Here is a 25,015-nt window from a genome sequence, read left to right as displayed (position 1 = left end):
AATTAATAAATGTTCCATAGGTGTTAGTTATTTAATGATGAGACTGGCTGACTTTGTTTGGAAGTCTGGGTAATGGTCTTTTGGGGGCATCAATAGTATAGAGAGAAACACCGTTATTTAGTAGTTCCTTTCCAGAAAGGTAAACTGAGTCATGGAAGGCCAGGGAGGCTGTGAAGAGGACAGGTGAAGAGAGAAATGTAACACTGACTGTGTACTTTGTGATCATTTCTTCACTAGCCAGAAAATAAGGCTTAAAATCTCACTTTAAAACAATTTATTTCAGAGTTAAGAAGCTCTGGGTCTCCCCCACCCCACATCTTTTAGTTAAGTAGTAGATAGGAGATATAAGAGACACAGGTTCAGTCTCTGGATCAGGAATATCCCCTGGAGAAGAAATGGCTACCCACTCTAGTATTCTTGCCTGGGAAATCCCATGGGCAGAGGAGCCTGGCGGGCTATAGTCCATAAGGTCACAAAGAGTCAGATACGACAGAAGCGACTTAGCATGCACAAATTTCTTTTTTAGATGGCATAAAGCAATTTTTCTTCTGCATCTGCCTCTTCTTTACCCTCTTATTTATCATAATACTTCAGTCAGCTCAGCAACACTCTGCAAAAAAGGGCTGATCTCCTTTAATTCCTCTGGAATTAATCATAATAACAGCAATTATGATAAACCCATTTAGTATAAATGTACATGTAAATTACTCTCGTGTTGCATTTTCACCTTTAGTTTTGCTTTCACCAGCACCCACCCTAATATGGTTTATGAAGTGGCCTCTCGCTAGCTGAATTATTTTTCTTAAGTCAGACCTTCCCCTCGCTCACTGTGAGGTTGCTTGTTGCCATTTCCTTCCACCGAGGGTAAAGAGGAAGCTCTTATGTACAGGTCACAAGAGATGGCATTTGCTTTGCCTTTATGCTCAGCATCTAGAGCTTCCTTAGCTATAGAATAATAATTCTATCATTCTAATGCCTTGATGAGGCAGAAGTTTTAAAAACCTGTAAACCCAGCCCACTCACCTTACCGATTCAGAAATTAAGGCCTCTCCAAAATGTGACAAAGTATCTGATATTCTAAAGCTATTGGATGCCAGTGCCAGAACCCGGCTCCAAGGCAGTGAGGAGCACATTTTCACCCTGCCAGGCTCTTGGACTTCCTGGACCCAGGAGTTGCATTTTCTAGCTCAAACATATGCTTCTAGTTCCCCTTTTGAGTTCTGGCTCTTGGGATGGTGCAGTGGGGAGAGTGCAAAGAAAGATTCTGAGGTGCAGGGGCACAGAAGAGCCGCTGGCAGGCTGGGAGAAACTGGGAGTCATTCAGGCACCTGGCTGGGCAAACACTCCACCCTCTGGTCTGGAGGGAGGGGTGGAGAAGCAGACAGATAGTCTGCTTTCTGCCTCCAGCCAAAAGCTCCCCGGTGTCTAGTTAGTGGGTGGGGCGTCCCTTCGTCCCTGTCTGTAGGTGAGATGGGGTAACCGTGCAGGACCCAGGCTCTCTCTGCTTCCCACTGCTCTCTCTCTTCCTCCCTCTCTGGCCAGCCCTCACCACACCGAGTGCCTGTCCGTGTCCAGTGAGGACAGAGCTTGGAAAACACCCCAGAAACAGCACCCACCCACCTGCAGGATGTGACCTCTGGGCTCTGAAACTCGCTGCTTCCTCCCTCTCCCTCCCCACCTAGGGAACTGTTTTAGACCACAATTCCCAATCCAGTCTCACTTTGCACTTTAATCCCAAAGAGACTCTGGCACTTTGTGACCACAGAAAACTTGTCACTTCATTAGGATTCTGAAAAAGAAAAAAAAAAGAGCAAAGGGTAATTCATAGTTGTTTTAATGACTTTGCATCCTTTCCCATGGAAGCAACTTTCAGCTGTTAGGCACAAAAGACACCAATGCTGACATCTCAGAGTGCACAGGGGGGCAGCATTTTTCATAATGCTGTATCACAAGATCCTTCACAGCCAGTTAACCCAATTAATCTTTCCACAGTAATTATCCAGGTGCTGTTTTATTCAGCTTCCCTGAAGTCTCCAAAGCTCCATGGTGTGGAGATGAACTATTGTGCCTCCCGACCTTGGAAGGATGTTTCTAACTAATTAATAATTGTTAAGTGCTTGGAAGATGCACTTTGGAAATATGCTGGTGCTAATACGTCTGGATTTTGCCCTGTGCAGCTGGCCGGTATGCGAGTCGAACATCATTCTTGCCGTTTGTAAATCGTACAAAGATGAGTATGATGCCTTCTTTTCTCAGCTGGGTATCTGTCCCCACATCCCTCCCCCATCACACGTTTGTTCTTTGCTCCGTTCTCCCAATCTGTATTAAGTTGCCTTCAGTGAGATAGCCTGGTGAGTCTGAGGATTTCTCCCATGAAGTGAGAAGGCTCATCATGCCACTTCTTCTAGCCACGTGGTCTTTAATGAGGCAAATTGAAAATTGCTATTGGCTGAACTGCCAGGAAAAGGAACACAGTTTTCTGTATGGTAAAGGGGTTTCAAAACTTTTTTGATATGGACAACAGTAAGGGATATATTTTATACTGCAGCCCAATAGATTCAACATGTGTATGTTTACATATGTGTGTGTATGTATAGTTTGATAAAGCAATACTTAATCTTTACTGTGTCTAACTTCTTGGAGATCATATCCTAAAAAATACTAGTCATGTTGGATTAAACTGATTTCACCAGTTCCTCACTAATACCTCACTAGTACCCTCTAATGAACCTCAGCCAGAGTTCAGAAAGCACTGGTACAGTGGACGGGTGCTGAACTAGGGTCAGGAGACCTGGGTTATATCGCCACCTCTGTCCCAACTCCAAGATTCTGTCCTCATATAAAGACCTCAGTGTCCTCATATAAAATTAAGGTATTTGTTTTCAAACTGAATTTACCCTCGGAGAACTTACCAAAAGTCTTCTTATGTAGAAACCCAGTATGGAAAATAGGGCTTCCGATTGGCCCACGGCTCTTCCCTCAACTCATGTCCCCACCTCCACCCAGAAGTCCGTGGAACACAATCTAAATATTACCAGGCCAGAAATCTCCTAAGTTTCTTCTTGTTCTGTCATTCATTGATTATTTTATTCTCTTGGTAACAGATTTATCTAATAAAACACACCTGGTTTACTTCTACTGATGCTCAGCTAGGAATTTTCAGTTGGTCATCTCCAGAATCAAAAGGAATTTTTGCCGTAGGACCCAGCGTTCTTTCTCGCTTTAGCTTTGCGACTTGTTCTCAAGCCTCATGGGATAGGCTTCTTCAGGGGAAAATGAGTTTGAAAGGCCTTTGGTGGAAGTGTAAGCAGGCAGACGTGAGGACGCTTATTTATGTCATTGTGTCTATTTTCTTGCCTCCTAAATTCAGCAGGTTCTTAACTCTTAATACAGCTCAAATCATTTGGCTTACAGCTGGTAAAATACAATTTTCTGGTTCTCCAAAAGAAAGGCCTTTCAGACTTAGAAAAAGAGAAGCTCATAAGACTTCTTGAACATCAAACAGCTCTTACAAAACACCATTTTGATGAGTTAAGTGTAAATGAATCAGAAACATACGGATTAAATTTCCCTTGAAAGACACATGGGTTTAAGAATTAAGGGGGGAAAGTGCTTGGTAAGATGGATTTCAGGTTTTTGCCAAACCTCAAAATGTTTGAAAAATGGTTTGAGATGTTTTTAACTGAACACAAAATGCCATGGAGTTCACCCATCCCAGACATAATAGCGAATCTTTTTGACAACAACTTTATGACAAGAAAAAAGGCCTGTGGGGCTTTAGCCATTTTGTCAGTTCTCTTTTGATAAGCCCCCTCCCTTTACCAAAAAGCCCCACATTTCTAGGAGAGCTGTCTAATTGACAAGCTAAAGTTTCAAGTCAAGCAATTACCAGAAAATAACCCCACCACTCAGAAATCTTGGATTTTTTTCTCCCATACTACCCAAAGTCAATTATACCATTTTCTAAGTAGAATAATATACTCTAGGGATGTGGAGTATTTGATATATTTTATTCACTTGTGTCTAGAGCAGTGCACAGTTATTCTAGTCATTTGTCTGACATTAGTGTGCCAGCTTCTTTGGGGATGGAAGAAAAAAGCCCACTAAAAGCAAACAGATTGGAGGAAAATAGTCACTGGTTTATTAAAACGGCCGTGCTGTGGAAATGCTATATATTAGAGAGGCAGGGCATGGGTTGAGGTTTTCAAGTTGCTGGGAATGGTCTTGGAAACTTGAATTCTGTTGTAAGAACTTCTCCACACTTGAATTTTTACTGGCACGAGGAAACTCAGGTGCAACATGGGAAGGACTCATGGACTGGTATCTTAAAAGAGCTGTGCATTCCATGCCCTCTCATTCTTTTTTACTGGCTACTGCTGACAGATAACGGCTGACACTTTTACAGTCTCTTGTTTTTCACGTGCAAAAGCCCAGACAGAGTGGGTTTAGGGTAAGCTGCACACAGCGAGTGAGGGAAGAAGCCCGGGTGAGAACGCTTGGACCAGGCCATTTGCTCCACGTAGCTATGTTGTCTTCGGCCCCTGTTTCATTTTCCTGTTTAAGCCAGGATGACCAAGGTTTGCTTGCCTGCTTCCTTCCTTCCTTTCTTTTCCTTTGAAAGAAAGGATGCATTCAGTGACTGCCAATATCGATTTAGAAACTAGAGGACAACAATGTACTTTTCAAAAGGTTTCAAGTCAATGTAGACCACAAAAAAAGCTGTGCTATCTTAAAATCTATATGTTTTAACTCTGTGCTGGAAGGAATGGGGAATCTATTTATTATCTTGTTGGTACAGCATCTGACACCATGTTTGGAGGTACGACCTTCCTCTCAAGGAAAATGAAAATTAATTTGTTGCAAAAAGAGCACCAAAAGGAGAATAACAGTCACAGAAAACACAGAAAACCGTCTTCAGGGCCTCCAATGAGAATACCTCATAGCAGTGATTGTTAAAATATACACCCCCTCCCGATCTCATGCCTATTTATATTTATTGAGCTCAAAGTGAGAAATAAATGAAAACTAGGAATGCTGGAGAGAAATTCAATGATACCAGCTTTCTGGTATCTGAAATCTTGGAGGACTTCAGAACAGAAAAAGCAGGGCCCGTCTGGCTCCATTTTTACCTTTTCTGAAGCAGCTTCATATGGGATAATAGGACCAAGAAGGGCTTCATTGACTCTGGAAAATGCTGAAGCCATGTCCACAGCTCCGTGCCTCCCTGCCACTTACCCTAAATCTCTCTCTCCCTTTATTGTGCTGCCCTCTAATTCAAAAAGGGTCAGATTCATGCAGTATAGTCTATCAAATGGTTCTTTTCATTTGTAACTCAGACACCTACATGAAATACTGGAGAATTCATTTTAAAAAAGTCTAAATGTACGTAGTCATCCTACAGACCCAATTTGTTCTACAGATCAGGCAGAATGGACACACATCAGGGAGCATGTGTTCCTGGATAGGGATGGTTATCACTCAAGGAGATTGTTCTCATCTCACATTAAGCTATGAACAACAATAATTACTTAACGTCTTCTCAGTTTGTGTTGATGTACTTTAACAACCTGCTTTGCTCAGAGTTAACTCGGGTTGGAGGCCCTACCACCAATATCCCCTCTCTTTCACTCTCACACACACATATGTACATGAGCCGCACACACGTGTGCACATGCCATGAGCGGGCTAACTTCTCATCTTCCCTGGAACAGTTCATGTGTCACCTTTCCTGGGACCTCTCCCTCGAAACCGCTAGGATGTCAGATATCCGTTGGGGGATTCTCCCATTATGCCTGTGCTGACTTGCGTGGCTTGTTCGTTTTTCTTACGACAGGATGGATTTCTTAAGGGCAGGGATGATCTTTTATTCACTCTGGGCTCCTAGCACAGTTCTTGAAACATCTCAGGAACTGAGTAAAATGTTTTAAAAAAAGTAAACTTAAAAAATAATTTTAGTTGTGTTTCTGTTGGAATGTATTTTTACCAAAGCCACAAAAAGTAGGTGGGACTGAAATTTCCCCTCCACAGGTCCTCTTGGGTTCTTGGTCCTCGCAGAAAATGCAAGCAGTAAAATACAGTGGAGTTTTTGCTCAGATGATGAGCTCCCTGCTTCATTTCAACTTTCTCTCCTAACCTATGTTTATCTTCAGGGTCTTATTTATATCTATTTCCTTTCGATAAAAATAGAAGCTCAAAAAAGTGAATTTACCACACGAAGGATGATACCTTTGACTTGAGCCTGAGTTCACAGATACAGCTAAGGTGCTGCCCTGTGTGTGGACGTCCAGCTAGATGTTCATTTTCTGAGTCATCTGACTTCTGAGTTTTCACTTTTTTAAGAGTGTAATTAAGATAGGTTCCCAGGGATTTAAAAAAGTGAGTAAAGCAGACAGTCTATATGTTGAGACCCATATAAGGAGATTTGTGGGCACCTGCCCAAATTGAGAGAAGCATTACAAGCTATTCAAAACCTACTGAAATGTCAACACACTTTTGAAAAGGGTCCATTAGGGATGCAAATGTGTGGTTCCCTGATTATGATAAGCACTGGAAAGAAAACAGTGAAACCCATTAGGAGGCTTTGAGAACTTGGTTTTGAAGAGTGGGGAAGACAACTCTAGTTTCTGCTGAGGTCTAGGCTTCATTTCTTTCCCTAGCCCATCCTTGCATTCTGAACTACCGATTCTCATGATTTAAATGGTCCTGAAAGTTTCTCTGCTTTCAGATAAAGCCAATTAACTCATCTGTAAATGGGCCAACTTTGAAATTCTATCCACGTCAGATAAAGTTCATTTTAATAAGGTTCATTCTCTGGATTACAAACTGTAACTTGTTTGTGTAAAGAATCTGACATCAGAAGCTCACATCAGGCTTCTGATGTATTTCTGTTTATTCTTGCATGGATTTTTCTTATAAAAGGTTCATTCTAATTTAAAATCTATAATTCTAACTGTGTAGTCTTTTTCTAAATCAACTCACAGTAGGGGTATATTTCTATTTAATAATCATTTAGGGCTTTTCTGTGAAAATAACTGATTCATCTAATCAGAAAGACACCTTCAATTCTGGCAGTCTTGAGTTGTTCACACATGACGTCAAATGATATTCAGAGTAATGGATAAATTAAATTGGGGCCTAATTTTTGTGTAATCTCTCTAAATGTAAAAAAAAAATGTAATTGATTTTTCCATCTTCCTTGATCTGGAAGGAATTGTATCAATTTCCAGGACGTCATAAAACAAAATATTTAAAGTATGTTTCAAATAATAAAAAAAAGAAATTCTTAACTTAATAAAGATGTGGAATTCATTTATGAAAAAAAAACACTGGCTGTGGACCAATAGGCCAGAGAGTCTGCCAGAAGTCTGCAGTAGACAGTCATTCTTGAATGTCCACTCTCCCTCATCACTCCTGAGCCCACTCCATATTAAGAAAATGAATTCTCTCAGCTGCACTGGACTTGGAAATCACTGATTTTGTTTACTTTGTTTTTGAGTGAAAAACCAGAAGATCTTTTTTCAGTTTTCTGCCTTATAAGGAAAGCAGTTCACAGCACTTATAACTATAGTTCTTCTTGTCTTATTTTAACTAAGCAAGTTTGCTTGGCATATATATTTGATGCTTCGGAACCTTACATAGAAGTTATGGCTTTTGACCCTCTGGAGAACTTCAATAATTGAAATCATTGGCCAAAATGGAAAATATCTAACTATCATAAGAAAACTTCAACATTAACCTAAAGCAAAACTTAGAAGCCCTGGAATGAGCATCCCCATTAGGCTTTTGTGCTTTTTAAAAGAAATAGCCTCAAGCATCAGAAAGTCAGAAAGATCTATTACTAAGAGCATGTAGGTGAATATCCTGATACTCACTTACTTTGGATCAATCATCTTAACTTCTTGAAACCTTTCCAGCTATATTATGGTATTCTCTTTTCTCTTCCCTCTAAATGGAGTGGAACATTCCAGAAAGTTAGAACATAGTTTCTCAATGGTTTAAAAAAAAAAGTCAGAATCACTTTACCTTTGACAGTCAAAAGATACATAGCCCCTGCCATCAGGAAGCTAGGGTCTAATGGAAAAGATTGACACTAAATAATCATACCTGTAAAAATATTGTTAGACATAGCACAAAGGAAAAGCACATGGACATATGCAACCTTTTAAATTAGAGGCACCTGGAATTTGAGGGTCAGGGAAAAGTTTAAGAAAGTGATATTTAAACTGAGATTGAAAAGATAAGTAAGAGCTGGTCAATAAAAGAGCAGATGGATAAGCACTCCAGGTAAAGGCATTAGGATGTATTAAGGTTGTTGGGTAGGAAAGAGCTTGACACATTCTAGGAAATGAATGAAAGCCAGAATGGGTGAAATGTATCAAGTCAGGTTGGAGAGTAGTGCTGCAGATATAAAAGAGGTAGAATGCTTAGAGGATGGTTTTATTAAATTCTAAATGCTGAGCAAAGTCACAGAAGAATGTTGAGGAGGGAAATGTCTTGATTAGATCATTCTGGCTGTGATGCCGAGGTTGGAGTGGAGAGGAGTAAAACTGGAGGTGGAACATGTGGGAAGAACCAAATGAGAGAAGATGGTATTTTGGACTGGGATCTTGGTAGTGGGGACAGAGCCAAGTGGATGGAGTCCAGGTCTATTTTGAGAGTGGAGAGAATAGAACTTGGTGAATGACTTGAAGTAGAGGGTGAGGGATGTGAAAGTTAATGCCTGGATTTCATGAATTCACTGCTATCAAGTATATTTAAGAAAATATAGGACACTTTCTAGGGAAAAGGTTCTAAAGAGGATACATTGTATTATTTAGGAGTCTCTAGGAAAAAAGAACCAATAGGCAATATGCTATGAGAATATATATGACATTATAAAAAAACTGGCTTACAACAATCATAGAGGCCGAGAAGTCCTTGCTAGCTGAAGCTGGTAGTGCAAATTTCAGTCCAAATTCAAAGCCCTGAGAATCAGGAACACTGATAAGGTCAGTGTCAGTCCAGGGGCTGGAAAAGGCTGATGTCCCAGCTCAAGCAGTCCGACAGAGGGGTGGGGGAAGGAGGTATAGTCAGCCTTTTCATTTTTGGTTTTTTTAAGGCCTTTAGCAGGTTGAATGATGCTTACATACCACAAGGAGGGCAATCTGCTTTACTCATTCACCAATTCAAATGCTAGTTTCTTCCAGAAACACCTTCACAGACACACTCAGAAATAATGTTTAATCAGATATTTGCCCATCCATGGACCAGTCAAGTTGACCCATAAAATTACCGTCGCAGGCACCATGGACAGGGTGCCATAGGGCTCAACCTAGGCATTTAGAGAATACTATCTTAGCTCTTAAATGGGTAGGGTCAGATAGCATTTACTCCTCAGTAGTGAAAATGTTTTTCCTAGCAAGTCACAGACTTGAAGGATTTTTGTAATTCTCCAAACTGTCCTGTTGAGTCCCAGGCCCCAAGGGCCTCATGCACCCCCAATGAAAAGACAGAACTGCTTATTTGGGGACCTGGCCTACCTTTCTCAAAGAATATTATTCTGAGTAATAATAACTGACTAATTCTAGTGTATAGAAGAGTGAAACCTTTGTTTTATGCTGATTAAAATGATCATTTTTCATATGCAAGAAGGAACTACCCCCTCACCTGCCCCTCAGGACTTGTGGTTCCTGCCCTCCTTGGCTAAACAGTACCCACACCCAGGCATCTTTGGAGCCTGCCTCTTGTTCAGCAAAAGGAGTGCACAGAAAAGGCTAGTGTTGAATTACCCATTTGTCCCCTGCTTTGAGGAAAAGTCCCTCACAGCTGATGCACTGCGTCCCTGAAATAAACAGTTCTGGGCCTCTCGATAAGCCAGGTTACGCACTCTTGATCATATCTGACCATATACTTTTAGAGCCAAAATGTCCTTGAAGATTGTTGGCTCAGCCACTTTATTTTATCCATGAAGAAATGGAAACTCAGATTCTTGAGGACACAGCCCGTGATCCCCAGACAAACCGGTAGCTGAGAAAGTGGCATGCTTTCTGGCATATTCAGATTCAAAGGACTCAGTTACCTCACTGCATCTTTTTATCATCTTTAGATTGACACATTCTGTTCTGGTGAGCCACTGGTTTCCCAGGGCCTGAGGAGAAACCAAGCTGTCGTCACAGGTCACTGCAGGGATTTCTTGGGAGAACAGTGAACTCCTGTAAGCAAGCGTCCTGTGGCACGTGTCCCTTAAATGCACTGACAGTCACTTTCTATTTCTGTTTCTAGTAGGGACTGACTGTCGATAGCTAAAATTGACGTTTACTGTGACTATAACCCTACCACAAATTAAAATCAGATCCATGTCCCTCTGGGGAAGATGTTTATTAAGCTGTAAGAAGACATCTGAAATGATACCAAATTACATTTAAACTTGAAACCCCAAATACCACATTTGTTTGGTAGTATGAATAGGACTGTCTGGGGAATAATATGGGAAACTGAGCAAGTCACTCTCTTTGGCAAAGTGGAAGGCCACCGGGGAAGGGAAAAGTGCCTTAGAAGAGACGCTTTATACATAAACCCCTGTGTGGCTTTTAACTAATCATTTAAGCCTAAACAAAATTTCCTCCGGAATGAACTTAAAGGAAAAGTAAGCCCTTTAAAACTTCCATGCCTTTAAAGAACAGACACAGATGTTCCAATTGTTTTTATAAATACACTGAGAAGGGGGTTGAAAGAAATATCACAATAAAACAAGCCTACCAAAATGCAAGCCTGAGTTCCAGAGTTTGACCCGGCTATTACAGACAAAAGCATGCTTGGGACCGAAAGTCTTTATATCACTTTTGCCTTTTAACATGTAGTTGTCTGCCGTCTGTGGGTGTTTGTGTGCAGTGGATGTGTTTATGCACATAATACGGTCACAATCTCAATCTCTGAGTTTAGAATCAACTCTGTCCAAAGGGAAGCTATAACTCAGTGGCTTCTTTGCCTGTGTCCAGTCCATGTGTAGCTTTGAAAACAGCAAAAGCCCAGTTGCAAGGCTCTTTGAGATCCTTGGATGCAAAGTGCAAAGTGCATGCCAAGTGTCATTATTAAGAACTTTATTGCTACTATTTTATTAAGTGTTTTAGACTAATATCAATTTAGCTTCCTGTTAAGTGCTACAAAGTGGGAGAACTTGAAAGGAGGCTTGGGAAAGATTGCCCAAGGAGGACACACAAGTTTCCTAGAAACTCTACCCCTCCCCCAGTCCTCCTTTTTCAGGTCAATGATAAGTTGCCTGTCCCTTCAGGATAGTATTTCAAGTCATCACGATCCTTAAAAAGAAGGCCTGTCATGGATGTGTCATGGGGCTACTGCTGCCAGGAAGTGAAACACCCTATACAGGGAGGTCACCTCATTAAGTCATTCAACAAACTTCCACAAGGCTCCTACTGTGTGCCGGCTCTGTCCTAGATGACCCTCTCTCTCCAGTTTAAGGGAGAAACTGAGACATGCTTTGAGAGCACATAGCAGAGACTAGCCTGGGCTGGAGAACGCAGTAGGTTTCTCTAAGAAGATGATCCAGCAGGATACACCAGGACTCACAGTAATGTAAAAGACATTCAGCCGCCTTGAGAATATAGCTTTACTTTGTGTATTAAAATGACACTAGCAATAATTTTATTTTCTAAAATAGACAAATCATTTCTTGAATAGGATATACACTGACCATCCTCCAAGGGCCAAGCACACACACAATACTATCTCATATATGATTGTCAGATCATCCTCCCACCACACCTGTGAAGTGGGGATGCTCACCCTCTTTTGCCTCTGAAAAAGTAAAGAGACTAAAGGCTTTGTGCAGAACGCACACTTGTGGTCCATGGCAGGGCCAGCAGGCGACACAGAGCCTGTGCCTTTTCAGCCTCACAAGGCTGCTTTATGCGATTTACTGGTTAATGATGGCAGCCAACATTATCTCTATCATTTCTGTCAGCCACTCTGACTGAAATAAGTGAAAATAATAGACCTAATTTAGGACTAGGAGAGGCCTGCCAGTTCTTCCACCTCCTCCCTAGAAACCCTGCCAGATGGGGACAAATCTATTTTTTAAGAGTCTAATAAGAGGAAATTCCAAAACCTCAGTAAGCCATTTAATTGTTTTCCACTGTTTATTCTCAGGAAATATTCTGTCTTTTGACTTAAATCCCATGTGCTGCTGTCTTATTATTGTTATTCTGCTTCAGTTGGATTTGAAAGTAACTGGTTACCATCCTCTAATACAGTCATTTAAAAACTTGACGATCTTTATCATCATCTCCCTGTCGTCTTGTTCCTTTTACTTTTCCATGTAGGTCTTCCCTTCTGAACCTCCAGTATTTGTCAGTGTTTCTTTGGAACTTTCTCCAAGTCCTCCTTCACCTTCTCCCTCCCCCAACACCCTCACACCCTATCCTATGTATTTTTCTTATTTGATTACAGCCTAGGTTTAGAATTTGCAGCTGTGAGTTAGCATATAACCTAGTGAGGAGTTTGCCAAACCTAAGGCAATGTCTCTTTCCTTGTCTGTGTTTCCCTAGAGAACCGGTAAGTTACCCTGGAGCATTGCAGGTACTTTATCACTGAGAACAGAACTTGAGAAATCAAGCTTGTAGCAGCCTAAGGTTGCAGCGTCTGCGTGTGTCACAGAGTCTCTGGGTGTCATCTCAGCTGCCCAAAGCCATTCCTACATCGTTGACACATCCTCTCTCCTGCTAGTATATCTGTGGAGTTAATCATTTCTATCACCTCCTCCTAAAGAACTGAAATCACCCTGGCAAGTGGCTGTGGGGAGTTGGGGGGAAGGGCTGTCATAAATTTGGTTTCCCAGGAGAGGTATTTGAAAACTGCCTAAGAGACTATGCCTCACAATCCGAGAAGGGGTTAGATAAAGGCATTGGTAAGGGTGACCTAGTGGGGAGGCTTGCAAAATGCAAGGATGAGTACAGGTTGCCCATATGATCTTTTCAAGGGCTCTTCTGTTTTCTCTGGCTGAAATTTTTTGCAGCTGGAGCTTCTGTCATTCAGCAGCAAGACTAAGCAGTCTGTTTGGAACATAGGTATTGGGGGATTGTGTTGGGTGTGGATTCCACTACAAATTATTCATTGAACTATTGTAACCGACATGCTAAGAGTCCAGAAGAAATCAAAACCAAATTGCTGACTTAGAGTTGGGGGAAGGAGATATCTCTAAGCAAAGAGAGCTCTCTGCCTCTACACAACATCCGAGCAAGTGTGTTAGTGAATGTTTTCATGAATTATTCATTTATGGTGAATGAATGCAAGCAGCAGTCCCTTGTAAACGACAAGGCTCACAATCAGAGGGCTACTTATTTGTCCTTAGGAAGCAAGGAGGAAGCTTATTAACATCTCACAAACAGGAAGAAATTTTACTTAGAGATATGTTTCTATGGAGAAAAAATTTCCCTCCAGCCCGCCAAAGAGATATATATCATTTATTTGAGCCTGCATTCAAAACCATCTTTTATTTTATGTCTTTTGAGCTGCATTTACTTGCCTTTTCTAAGTGTAACTTTATGAATAATTGATAACAACTGACAGGTTATTGGCTAATTGAAAAAACATCCCTTCATGTCTTTAAGTCTGATCCATGGCTAAAGCTAAACTGTTCAGGCATTTAGGATATTTTATAAAGGATCTTTATAAAGAAAAGAGCCTTTAGCTCTTTACAAAGAAAAAAATATCAGAATTTGAAAATGAATTTTTTTTTTTACAAAAGTACTTCAGAAACCAATCCAACCGTGTTTTTGGTTAACTTAAATTAATCAGGCTGACTGCATGACTAATTCAGATTAATGGTGCAGAAATCAATCATTAAAGAAGAAAAAAAAAAGATTGATCTACTAGTCTCAGCAGAATGGCCATAAATTCACCTCTCCCCTTCTAGTATTACTTTCTCTGTTTAAAACATTTGAAAGCACTAGTAAACACCTCTTCTGCCTGAGAGGATGCAGCATGCATGCTGTAAAACCCAGCAAAGGCTCCAGCAGAATACAGCTCTGTTAGCTATATGACAATGTATTACCGCTGCTGACTCTCTTGCAGTCAGGCTTTCATTGAAAGAAAAAGAAGTTACATTTCCAAGTATCAGATACTACATCTTTGATATAATACAGTGCATATATTGCAGTAATACCAAATTGATTTTTCTAAAAGAAAAATGGTAAATGCATGGTAAATTTAATTTAATTTAATAAAATTTAATTTCCAACACTCCTGGTGGTAATGATTACAAAAGTGTTCTTGTCTGTATTGATAAGTCAGTGCAAAGCAGAGATGTTCAGCTGACCACAGTGTGGGTATCACTGGTACCTCTGAGCCCAGAGCTCTGAACATTATAAAGTGCAACCTTATTGCAGAGCAGGCATCCAGTTTTTTAAATATTGTATAGATTAGGGACAGATGAGTGTTCCTGAATTATTCGTAGCCTTTTCTTATGAAATGCCCCAAATGTAATTTCAAATGGAAGTTAATTTAATTCAGGCAAAAATAAATGGGTCTAGAGATCACCTGAAAGCTTGAGTTTAATCGAAGGGACACTGATCAAAAGTCCTTACCTTGGAGGTAAGTAGTTATGCTGTTCAAGAACAGGAATGGGTTATATTAAGTTGCTAATGTAAGTTGGAGTTTCTCAATTTGTAAATCAATTAAGTTCATATTAATTAGCAGAGATAATTTACTGAACACTATTCTTGCCATGTCTTTTGCTAGTCAAAGAGATCCTTAATATCTATGTTTGCATTAATTTGAGAAATATTTATTAAACATCTATTTAGTATCATGTACTTTCTTAAATTTCAGATGTGTCTGCACAGGTAAACAAAGCAGATACAATCTCTGACTTATGAAGTACATGGTCTAATTGGGAGCAGAGACATTTAAAAAAATTCACGCAAAATTTTTAATGAATTGTAATGGAGAAGCAGAGATGGTAAACTCCAAAAGGCCATGAAATACATCTGTTTGTCCACCATCCTATTGTTGCCAATTGAACATATGTAAATGAATTCTTATGCAAGTGATCTGATTTACCAAACAAGTTTTCCCCTCTGAAATTAAAGTGTTTAGGGTCCAAAATGTATTAGGTGCTCAGCTGATTTTTTGATGATTGATTGAATAAATGGGGGTAAATATTACTAGGGAAAAGTACACTAAAGAGCACTCCAAAAAGGTGCTTGTTTTCCCAGGTACTGCTTCACGCATCCTGGTGTAATCGCCCAGAGAAGATTGTAGGATTACTTATGTCAATGGTCTGTGGCAGGAAGAAAGTCGGTGCTTTCATAAAGCTGGAAGAAAATCATTATGGCAGATGTGTGGAGCCTATGGCCCTGAGCTGTGAGAGTGAGAGACCAGAGGATTCGGGGCCATGGAGCTGCGTTGAGTTCTATCACAAGGATATGGACCTACTAGTATCTCTGATGAGCCAGAGCGTTTGCCGTTTTGCTTTGGCAAGTGTACTAGCTTTTCAAGACACGGTGGAGGCGAGGGGCTGGGTCAGGATAAGATGAAAATACTAAGGCAGGATTCTCTTCTTGGACACCCAAATGTTGTGTCACCAAAGGAAAAAGGACAGAGGGACAGTTCTCTCAGGGAGATTCCCGATCTTTATCAGAGGTCCTCTCTTGAGCCTGAGGAAGCTTAAAAAGGGAAATATATTTTAATTGAATTCTGCTGATACTTTGGTGCCTTTTCTCAAGCTAACTATTTCTACTTCTTTGTAGAATTTCTACTTTCAAATTCCTCATTTGTTAAAAGGGGAAATACTGTATTTGCCAGCCAGCTTCAGGAGCTTGGCCATAAGACCTGGTACAGAGCATGAGCTCATTCTAAAAGATACAAGTAATATGATGTCTTTGAGAATGGGGGCCAGATAGCTTTCTTGTTTCCCCAGTTATTACTTCTGTTGGATTTCTGTCATTGTTTTCAGGAAAAACAAGATAGTGAGGACTAATCTCTCGGGAACTAGTTTGGTTCCATTTTGAGGAAATATTTTCAAGGATCCTTTCTGAGAAATACTGTGAAGTCATTTTGCAGTTCTGTAAAATCATTGGTGGGAAGAATCCATTTGCCTTCATAGAAGAGTTTGGGATTCTAAAGTTAATGCATTTTAAAACAAGTATATATGTATGGAGTTTGGGACATTTTTACATTTGTTAGATTGTAGTTCTTCAGTTAAAGCTAAGGATTGATGTTCTTTAAGATTTCAGCCTTACTCATCGTTTTCACTGCTGTGGGTCTGGATTCAATCCCTGGTAGGGGAACTAAGATCTACCCCCAACACATATAAACACAACAGAAGATTCTAGCCTTAAGCCACAGTTTCTTGATTTCTGTTGTTTCAGTAGTGTTTCAGAATAATATTAACAAAAATAACCACAACTACTTTTTAAGCATATTCAATATATTTAACATATGATAACTCATTTAATGCCATGAGATAAATATCTCTATCACCCCATTTTACAGTTGAGAAAACAGAGGCACAGAGAAGTCAAGTAACACTGCCCAAGGTTTCATAGCTAATACGTGGCAGAGCTGAGATTCCAATTTTGACAGACTAGCTCCTAAGCCCATGTTCTTCAGTGGGCTTATGAAGCCCACCCCATTTTATAATATAGTTAGTACCTAGGGAAGAAATCAACTATACCGTCTTTGCATTTCACATTCTATTTGATTATCCTGGCAGTTTGCTTTCTTTACAAAACAGGAATTTATATTTCTTTAAAAATTTTCACTTAGGAGAAGAATAAATATTTCTTACTACAAACTGCCTTCTCTCTAGATTTAAGAGTTTTGCATTCCCCTCTTTAACTCTTCAGTCTCTGTATCCCAGACAGAAATTAGTGTGGTAAAATAGGCCACAACAGTTCATTTAAGAAGATTCAAAATAAAGACACCTTTCTTTTCATAAGCAAATACAAAGATAGTGGGCAACAAACTTTCTCTAATCTGTGTATGAACTCATGTTATATTTAAATGAGAATGAAGTGTGGGCTCCATAGAATGGATTGGGTCCATTTTCAAGAATTTCTCTCACTTTTTAGGGACACCTTCTATTTGGAATTTGAGAACTAAGCACTGTATGCCTCAATTTCATTTAATATGGATACACTGACCACCTCCCTTGTGCCAGGTGCCAGGCTAAGGGCTGTGGACTTACCAGCAAGCAGAAAAGAATACCCTTATCATAATAAAACGTGTAGCCTCACTAGATGAAGAACATGTCACTTTCAGTTTGAGTCCTAGAATCTGAATTTTAGAGCTTTAGGGGATTTCCAGATGGCCTGTAGTCTGATCCATTCATTAAACAGATGATGAGATGGAAAGCCTAAAAGTTAATCAAGAAAGTTTCTTCTCCAGAATCAGAAACTCTAATAGCAATGGCATCTGTATCTCCTGCTCCTTGCCCACCATTCCTGCCATTTTATTGCGTTCAAGTTTTTGTGTTGTTTTTTTTTTACAGTCTGCTCCCCACCCCCAACACCAGGTTCTTTTGTTGTTGTTGTTTTGTTTTGTTTTTTATCTGCTCAAGATTTCTTAGATGGCTGTGCCCTGACTTTGATGCCGATATTGCTCTTCCAATTTCCCAACCTAATTTTTTTCATCATTTATTTTTTCCCTTTGCCTGTCCACATACCTGGCCTATCTGCCTGTCTTAAGAGTTTAATAACTGATTCCAGGAGGTAATGGATCTGGTGAAGAACTGGGAAAGAAGAGCAGTCTGCTGTGACTCCCCTGAGATCTTGCAAACACAAACAATGGCCCTTAGCTCCTTAAAGATAGTGGGCTTGCACAAGGGCAGGGAAGACCAGCAGACTTTACTGACACTCCTAGACTGGATAACATCCTTTGGAGGGAAAAACAAGTACAGAAATCTCTTGCTGTGGTACCTATCATTCTGCTAAGGACAATGAAAACAGTCTGTCATCCCTGACATCTTAATTGAAAGAAAATTTTACATAGATTTCAACCGTAAGCAGTATGTTTATACAAGTGTATAAAAGAGGAATAATCTGTCAAGTTGGAAAACTCTTAATGCTACAGGACTCAGTTTCATAATTGAACAATCCAACATGAGCTCACACATCTTACCTTGTTCCATGCCTCAATAATTTTTAGTAGAAATTCTTTACCTAGAGGCATATGCTTATTAAAAAGGAGGCTCGGCTTGCTCAAAGTCTAGAATTATTAGCTCATGGCAACAAGCCTGCACTGGAGCAAAACTGTTGAGTCTTTGTTTTCACAACTTTACCACAATTTGCCATCTTATTTTCAGAGACTTGCTGATGCGTTGTTTGGGAAGTTTTTTTTTTTAAAGGAATAAAACAAAATTTCACATGGATGAGTGACTTCTCATGTTAGCATAATTTTACTACTTCACTGGAAAGTTCAGGGAGCAGTGTGAATATCAAAGGAAATGGGCCATGGATTTATTTTAGTATAAAAAAATCAATAATACCTTAGTTATGGGAGGCATCAAGGTGTGATGGAGGAAGCCCTCTATTGTAAGTTGAGTGTAAGTCATACTTTTTTTCATGACCCATATGACCTTGGGCAAACTTAAATGTTTCTGAATTCATCTTACTCCTGAGTAACATGGGAGTAATAGGACCTACCTACCACATCGCATTGTTTCAAGTCCCATGAAGGTGAAAATATTTAGAAAAACATGAAGCAATGTATAAGTGCAATATAAAAATTTCATGACTGTATTAAATAATAACTATTTTTATATGTATGAAGGGACTTAAGCAATGCAAGTATTCCAATACCACTTTTGCTTCAGTCATCTAAATATTCTGGACAAATGATTATTTCTCAGGCCAAGCTACATAATTAACTCATTCTAGGCCTTTGCATAGCTAGTGATTGGGTAGGCATAGGGGTTTTTCTCGTTGCTGTTGCAGTTTCTTTAGTTTTAAAAGCCTATGTAAGAAGTCTAGGAAATTCTATTGGTTTTGTCGGTGGGGTTGGGGAAGTTACTTACAGAATCTGTGTAAAACAGTAATTCAAAATTATGCAGAATTCAAACATACAGGCTTCCCAAACAATCATTTTCCCTTCCACTGTACTTTGCCAATTTGTCTGACTGGTATCTTTGGTAATTATAGTCCCAGGGGAACCTTGTACCCTGAAAATTTTTCTTAATTAATGAAGGAATATTTAATATTTAAAAATCTAGGAGATTTATGCATGGTGTGGAAATAACTGACATAATAAAAACACTGAATTAAATGAAACATACTATTTCCCAATTATTCTATACAACTGGGAGTTTCCCATAGTTTGGGAGAAGAATGAAAACTTGTTTTAAATTTAACTGCTTTTGCATATTCATTTTCATCACCATTAAGTTGTTTAATTGATTTCTTTAAAAAACAGACCATCAATAAAAGCTGATAACCAGGATTATCATTAATATGTTGGAAACAAAATGTAAATGATGATAATATGTTGCCCTTACTTATAAGGATGATACTTCACATCAACATAATCAAATATTTTTAGTTGTTTTTGATAACGGTTTTCAAGTAGCCCTAACTGTCTATGCTCAAATTCTTACCCTGGTGACTAGAGGGGCAGATATATGGTTGAAGACTGTATGTATGTATATATAGATTTATGTATGATATGTATCCATGTATATAGATATCTATATCTATCTATCTGGATATTTTTAAATGAATGGATGGATATATATTTAACTATCTGTAGGGTCTCATTATGAAACTGGGGAGTTCAGATTATTAATCTTGTACTTAGAAGAAGTGACCATTATTAAACATGCTATAATTTGATATATAGCTGTTTTCTTTTTAGCAAAGGTCCCAAACAAAACATTAAAACTGGAGAATATAAAACAAAAGTTGTCTGTTGATCAAGCAGCATTTTATACTTCTCTGACTTGAACTCTGAGTATCAGAGACTTTAAGACCCAGTGATATTACAACTATAGAAATTTGGAGCAATTGAAGCAGCCATTTCCTAGACTTATAAAAGCTGAAGGGCCGTCAGAGGCCTTACTAACCCTTACTGTGCATCTGTGCTACAGAGGTCCCCAGTGTACATGTCAAGAAGTATCCACAGTACTTCATTTGCTTTTCAGAAAACACCCATGTCATTGTTACAAGCTTCTCACCTTAGCCTATCTATGTAACCACTCACACCCATCCTGTTAATAGAACTGGTTGTAATTTGTGTACATCTCCATAAACTCTGTGTAAAACTTTTATATTTTCTTATATTTTCATACACACAACTTCCTAAACATATAAATCTAGGACTAACTTAGGACTAATCCTTCTATGATATGTGTGACTGTGATAGCTAGCTGTGTTTCCAAGGGAGATTTCAGACGAAAAGAATGGAAAACTTAATCTTCTCTGGAATCGTAACAGCAATGTGAAGGAAGAATATCTTGGCATTCTCTCCCCCAGTTCAGGCTGTGTGAGTCACCCATGGGAGGCACATGCGCTCCGAAGAAGAGGTTCGTCACGCTGTCCTTCCCTGAAACACAGGAAGGCTTTGCCCTTCAGAGAACATCTCTCTGCAATCTTTACCCAGCTCTTAGCTCAAGAGATTTTTTTTTTTTTTTTTTAAGAAAATACATCAATTTGGGAAGCACTGTTTTTCTATCATGGCATTCAGGATAAGATGCTGTAACATGGAAGACTCAGAGGTTCTGAGGGGTGTTTGTTTATTTGTTTGTTTTGCTTGTTAAGTCATTACTTCAATGGTTTGACATTTATATGGCTCCCCAGAGTAAGAGCATCAGGAGATTGAGAATTGAGCCAAGGAGGTTATTTGTTTGCCATTTTTAATAAACACAAATAATTCCCCTTTTCCCTCAGCCCCACATTCCCTGGCTCATTAAATCAATTTAAGGCTCTTAAAATTTTTTCTGGCAAATTGAAGCAGAAGAACTATGTACTCCCCCAAGGAAAGCTTACCCAAGACCTGCAGATCAGGCTGAAATCAATTTCTGTCAAAGAGTCTAACACCTTGAGTTATTACAAAATGAGGGGTCAGTAATTGGGGGCTGGGCCCCAGACTCGCCCCAAGAAAGACTTGTTGCATCTTGCGAACCGCGACCTAGCTACTTTGGTTTGTGACCTGGCTTTGTGTTTTTTTCCCACTCAAAGTGGAGAATTATGAAAAAGTCAAAACAGATTTCTATTGGGAAATTATGAATGAAGTTGGCTCTGCAAATCCAAATAGTGAAAGTATATCCAGAGGAAAGCCAGGCAGGCTTCCAGGCAGAAGTATGGGAGAATGTTATAAAACAAATGTACACAGATCTCAGGCTCTAAGATCCTCCAGAGGGCAGAGACCTCAGAGTAAACATGCAGGATTTCACTACCAGGTCCCTTCTCTTTCCTAAGATGCAAGGGTTGTAGGAGATTTACTGGCTTGTTGTCTATTGAATATCAGTTAGATAACAGAGGTCAGGAAATGAAGTGGAATTTGATGTATTAACTAGGAAGCAGCAAAGGAAGCCAGGCTTGTATTTTATTTGTTATTATTTCCCTAATATCCTCAATTATGTGGTTCCCATCAGGGAATCTGATCTGCTGCTCATGTAATGGTGTTGTCCCCACTGGTTCTGGACTTGAAAAACTGGCAGTGAATCCCCTGCCTAGAGTATCAGGAATAATGTTTGCTATTTTTTCTTTTCTTTTCTTTTTTTTTTTTGTTCCCAGGCCTGTCCCAGGCTCTCTATCTTCTCTGCTCCATCTTCACAACAGACAGAGACAGCCCATGCCAGCCTCCATGCCTGGGACCCTGCCCAACCCTACAATGCCGGGCTCTTCCGCCGTCTTGATGCCAGTAAGTGCTTCTTTCTGCTGAGGCTTGCCCCATTTGGAAAAGTACAGAAAGTGTGCAGATCCTAGCTGATGGGCAAGAAAAGAGCTTCTTATGGATGGAGAGTTGAGCTGGGTGCCAGTTTGCTCTAAGTGCCTAGTTGTGTATCCTTGGTCATCTTGCTGGCTTCTCCATCCTTCAGTGCTTCCATAATGAGGCATGGTTTCATCTTCTTGCTGGTGACAAGTGAGTTTGTAATACTCAGGGAATGGGATTTGTCCAGGGACATAGGAGTGTATGATTACTCCAAAGTCTACAGCTTGGGCTGCATATAGTGTCCTTAAATTGCCAGTGAGCGGTCTAGCTGGGACTCAGAGTGATCATGACAATAATAACAATAATAATTCATGGTATATAATAAGTGCTAACATGTATGCATGCATATTATGTTTTATTAATAATGCTAGCAGCATTTACTGAATGCTGACCTTGTGCCGATCACTCTCTAACCACTTCATTAACCTGTGAAACAACCCTCTCAGGTACGTACTATTACCATCCCCATTTTTGAATGAAGAAAGTAAGGCAGGAAGTGAGGTTGGCTGAGAAGCAGAGCCATTGAGTTTCAAACCTAGAGGTTCTCTCTCAACCACTACGTGATCCATACGTTCTCTCCTATCACTCTCACAACAAACCTCTGAGGTATGCACTGTTCTTACCCTACTTTGCAGAAGAAGAAACCAAGGCACAAGAGCCTGAAACTTGGTTAAGTGACTAAGTCAGTAAGAGCTTATTGTTCATTCATTAAGTTGTGTCCGATTCTTTGTGACCCCATGAACTGCAGCACGCCGGGTTTCCCTGTCCTTCACTATCTCCCTGAGTTTGCTCAAACTCATGTCCATTGAGTCAGTGATGCCATCCAACCATCTCATCCTCTGTGACCCCCTTCTCCTCTCACCCTCAATCTTTCCCAGCATCAGGGCCTTTTCCAGTGAGTCAGCTCTTTGCATCAGGTGGCCAAAGTGTTGGCACTTCAGTTGCAGCATCAATAAGAGCAAGTGAGTGACAGAATCGAGTTTTAGATCTCGGTGGTCTGACTTCCAAGTTATTACACTACACCTCCCTGAAAACAATAGACTCACACAGAACGAAGATTCAGACTGTTTTAGAGCTAACCAGCTCTCCTGCCATGGGATCCCCACTGTGGACATCTTCATCCTCCCTGGCATTGTGCCTCAGTGCATAGTGTTACCATTTTCAGGGCCACAAGGGTTCTCAAAAGCCCTAGAGGTGATATGACAATTCAATTAAAAACCTCCCACAAGAATATGGGGAATATTTTGCAGAATGTTTTTAGCATTCTAAGGAACTGTCTACATTTGCTATTTCATTTTGTTCTCACAGCAGTCCTATGGGAATATGATTGCAGTCATTATCAATATACTTACTTTACCAATGGAAAGCTGAGGAGTACGACTTTGGAGGGATTTGTCTAATGTCACACAGCTTGTAACGGAAATGTTACAAGTTACAAGTGACAGGATACGCATCTCTCCTCATGTTTTGCAGCCCAGATCATCCCAGAATGAGGAATATGCTCGTTTATCTGGAAGCAGGGAGATAGATAAAGGCTTGATGGCCCAATTCTAGAGACTTAGGTCTTCCCACTGTAAGTGTCAGGTAGTTCAGGCTAGAAAGATTCTTTGCAAAATTTTGTCAGAAGCACAGGTGAGCTGGCTGACTACCTGCCTCACTCACCTTAAACATTTTTTTTTTCTTTCATAATAGAGCTGAGCTTGACTTTTTATTTATTTGGCTATTTTTTTTCCATTTATTTTTATTAGTTGGAGGCTAATTACTTTACAATATTGTAGTGGTTTTTGCCATACATTGACATGAATCAGCCATGGATTTACATGTATGTGTTCCCCATCCCGATAGCCCCTCCCGCCTCCCTCCCCATCCCATCCCTCTGGGTCTTCCCACCTTAAACATTTTGGATAAAGGAAAGCAGCACCACCATACTGCAATCCTGGATTTCATTCCACCTCACTAATTACAAGAGACTTCTACCACAAGCCGTTTTCATCCAGGCTTTAAATCCTTCTCATTTAAAATCATTTCCTTTCAGAAATTCTATGCATTGTCCAGAAAAATGTCACTGCAGTGACCTTTTTTCCCCATTTGAATAAACTGTGTACCATTCCCAGGGGCAAAGGTGGGGCATTTAGGCTGCAAAGACCCAGAGAAAAGGGTGCCTGGCCCTGGTTTCCACCATATCACTTCATTGTACAGCTTAATTGCACAATAGAAGAGTAGAACAGAAAAAGAGTCTTTAAAGTTTTAACAGCGAAGTCATGTACTTGAAATTTTTTAAAAATGTTGTTGCTTCAGAATAGAAGCAAAGGATCAGGTACATGGTAAAGAGCCAGTGTAGATAATGGAGTCAGAAGTTCAAACCCATGTCAGTGATGTGTACAGCTATCATGAAAATAGTGTCCATCTAGAGTGGTGATTCTTAACTGGAATCAGTTTTGTCTTCCAAAGACATATGGATGTTTGGCAATAACTGAAGATACTATTCATTGTCACAACTTGGGGAAAGTGCTATGGGCATCTAGTGGGTTGAGGTCGGGAATGCTAAACATTGTACAATGCATAGGACAGTTACCAGGACAAAGAATTATTTGGCTCAAAATGTCAGTAGTGCCAAGATTGGGAAACCATGATCTGGAGTGACACTAATGTAACTAATGAAAATAAATGCAAGGTATCTAAAAGCACATACTAAGAGTTTTAGGCCCTAGAAATCTGGGCCCTTTCTTCCACATTATCAAGTTGCCAGCCCTTGCGCTATATTTTAGCTTGTCAAGCATGGACTTTCTGTGGAGTTCTTATGTCCCCTGGTGTAAAAGATTATTTTATATCTGTAGGTGAAGCTGAGATTCTTAATTGTTTTGTGGTACATGTTGTTAGGCTACATATTTCACAAAGCCCTAGGTCTGAAATAAATGATGAATCTGTTCATTCATTCATTTATTTTGTAAACTTTTGTTGAGCTCCTTCTTAGGGCCAAGCTCTGTGCTAGATGCTGAAAATGTGGTGAAGGAGAAAATAGTCATTGCCTTCCAGGAGTTCACTGGGTCGGGATTTCTGATCTTGATAGTCAAAAGCTGAAATTATTTGGGAA

At 39.9% G+C, this 25,015-nt stretch overlaps 1 protein-coding gene across 4 annotated transcripts in view; it reads left to right on the top strand.

Annotated features, from left to right (window-relative positions):
• CREB5 (cAMP responsive element binding protein 5) overlaps positions 1-25,015 on the top strand; it is a 431,120-nt gene that overhangs the window by 302,081 nt on the left and 104,024 nt on the right. For all 4 annotated transcript variants that reach the window (XM_043463321.1, XM_043463320.1, XM_043463319.1 and 1 more), the window contains one exon: positions 21,723-21,849. In XM_043463321.1, the coding sequence (XP_043319256.1) occupies positions 21,723-21,849 (127 nt within the window). The remainder of the gene's footprint in view (positions 1-21,722; positions 21,850-25,015) is intronic.

Source organism: Cervus canadensis, chromosome 3 (genome assembly GCF_019320065.1).
Source record: "Cervus canadensis isolate Bull #8, Minnesota chromosome 3, ASM1932006v1, whole genome shotgun sequence".
NCBI lineage: Eukaryota > Metazoa > Chordata > Mammalia > Artiodactyla > Cervidae > Cervus > Cervus canadensis.
This window is presented reverse-complemented; position numbering and strand designations above follow the sequence as displayed.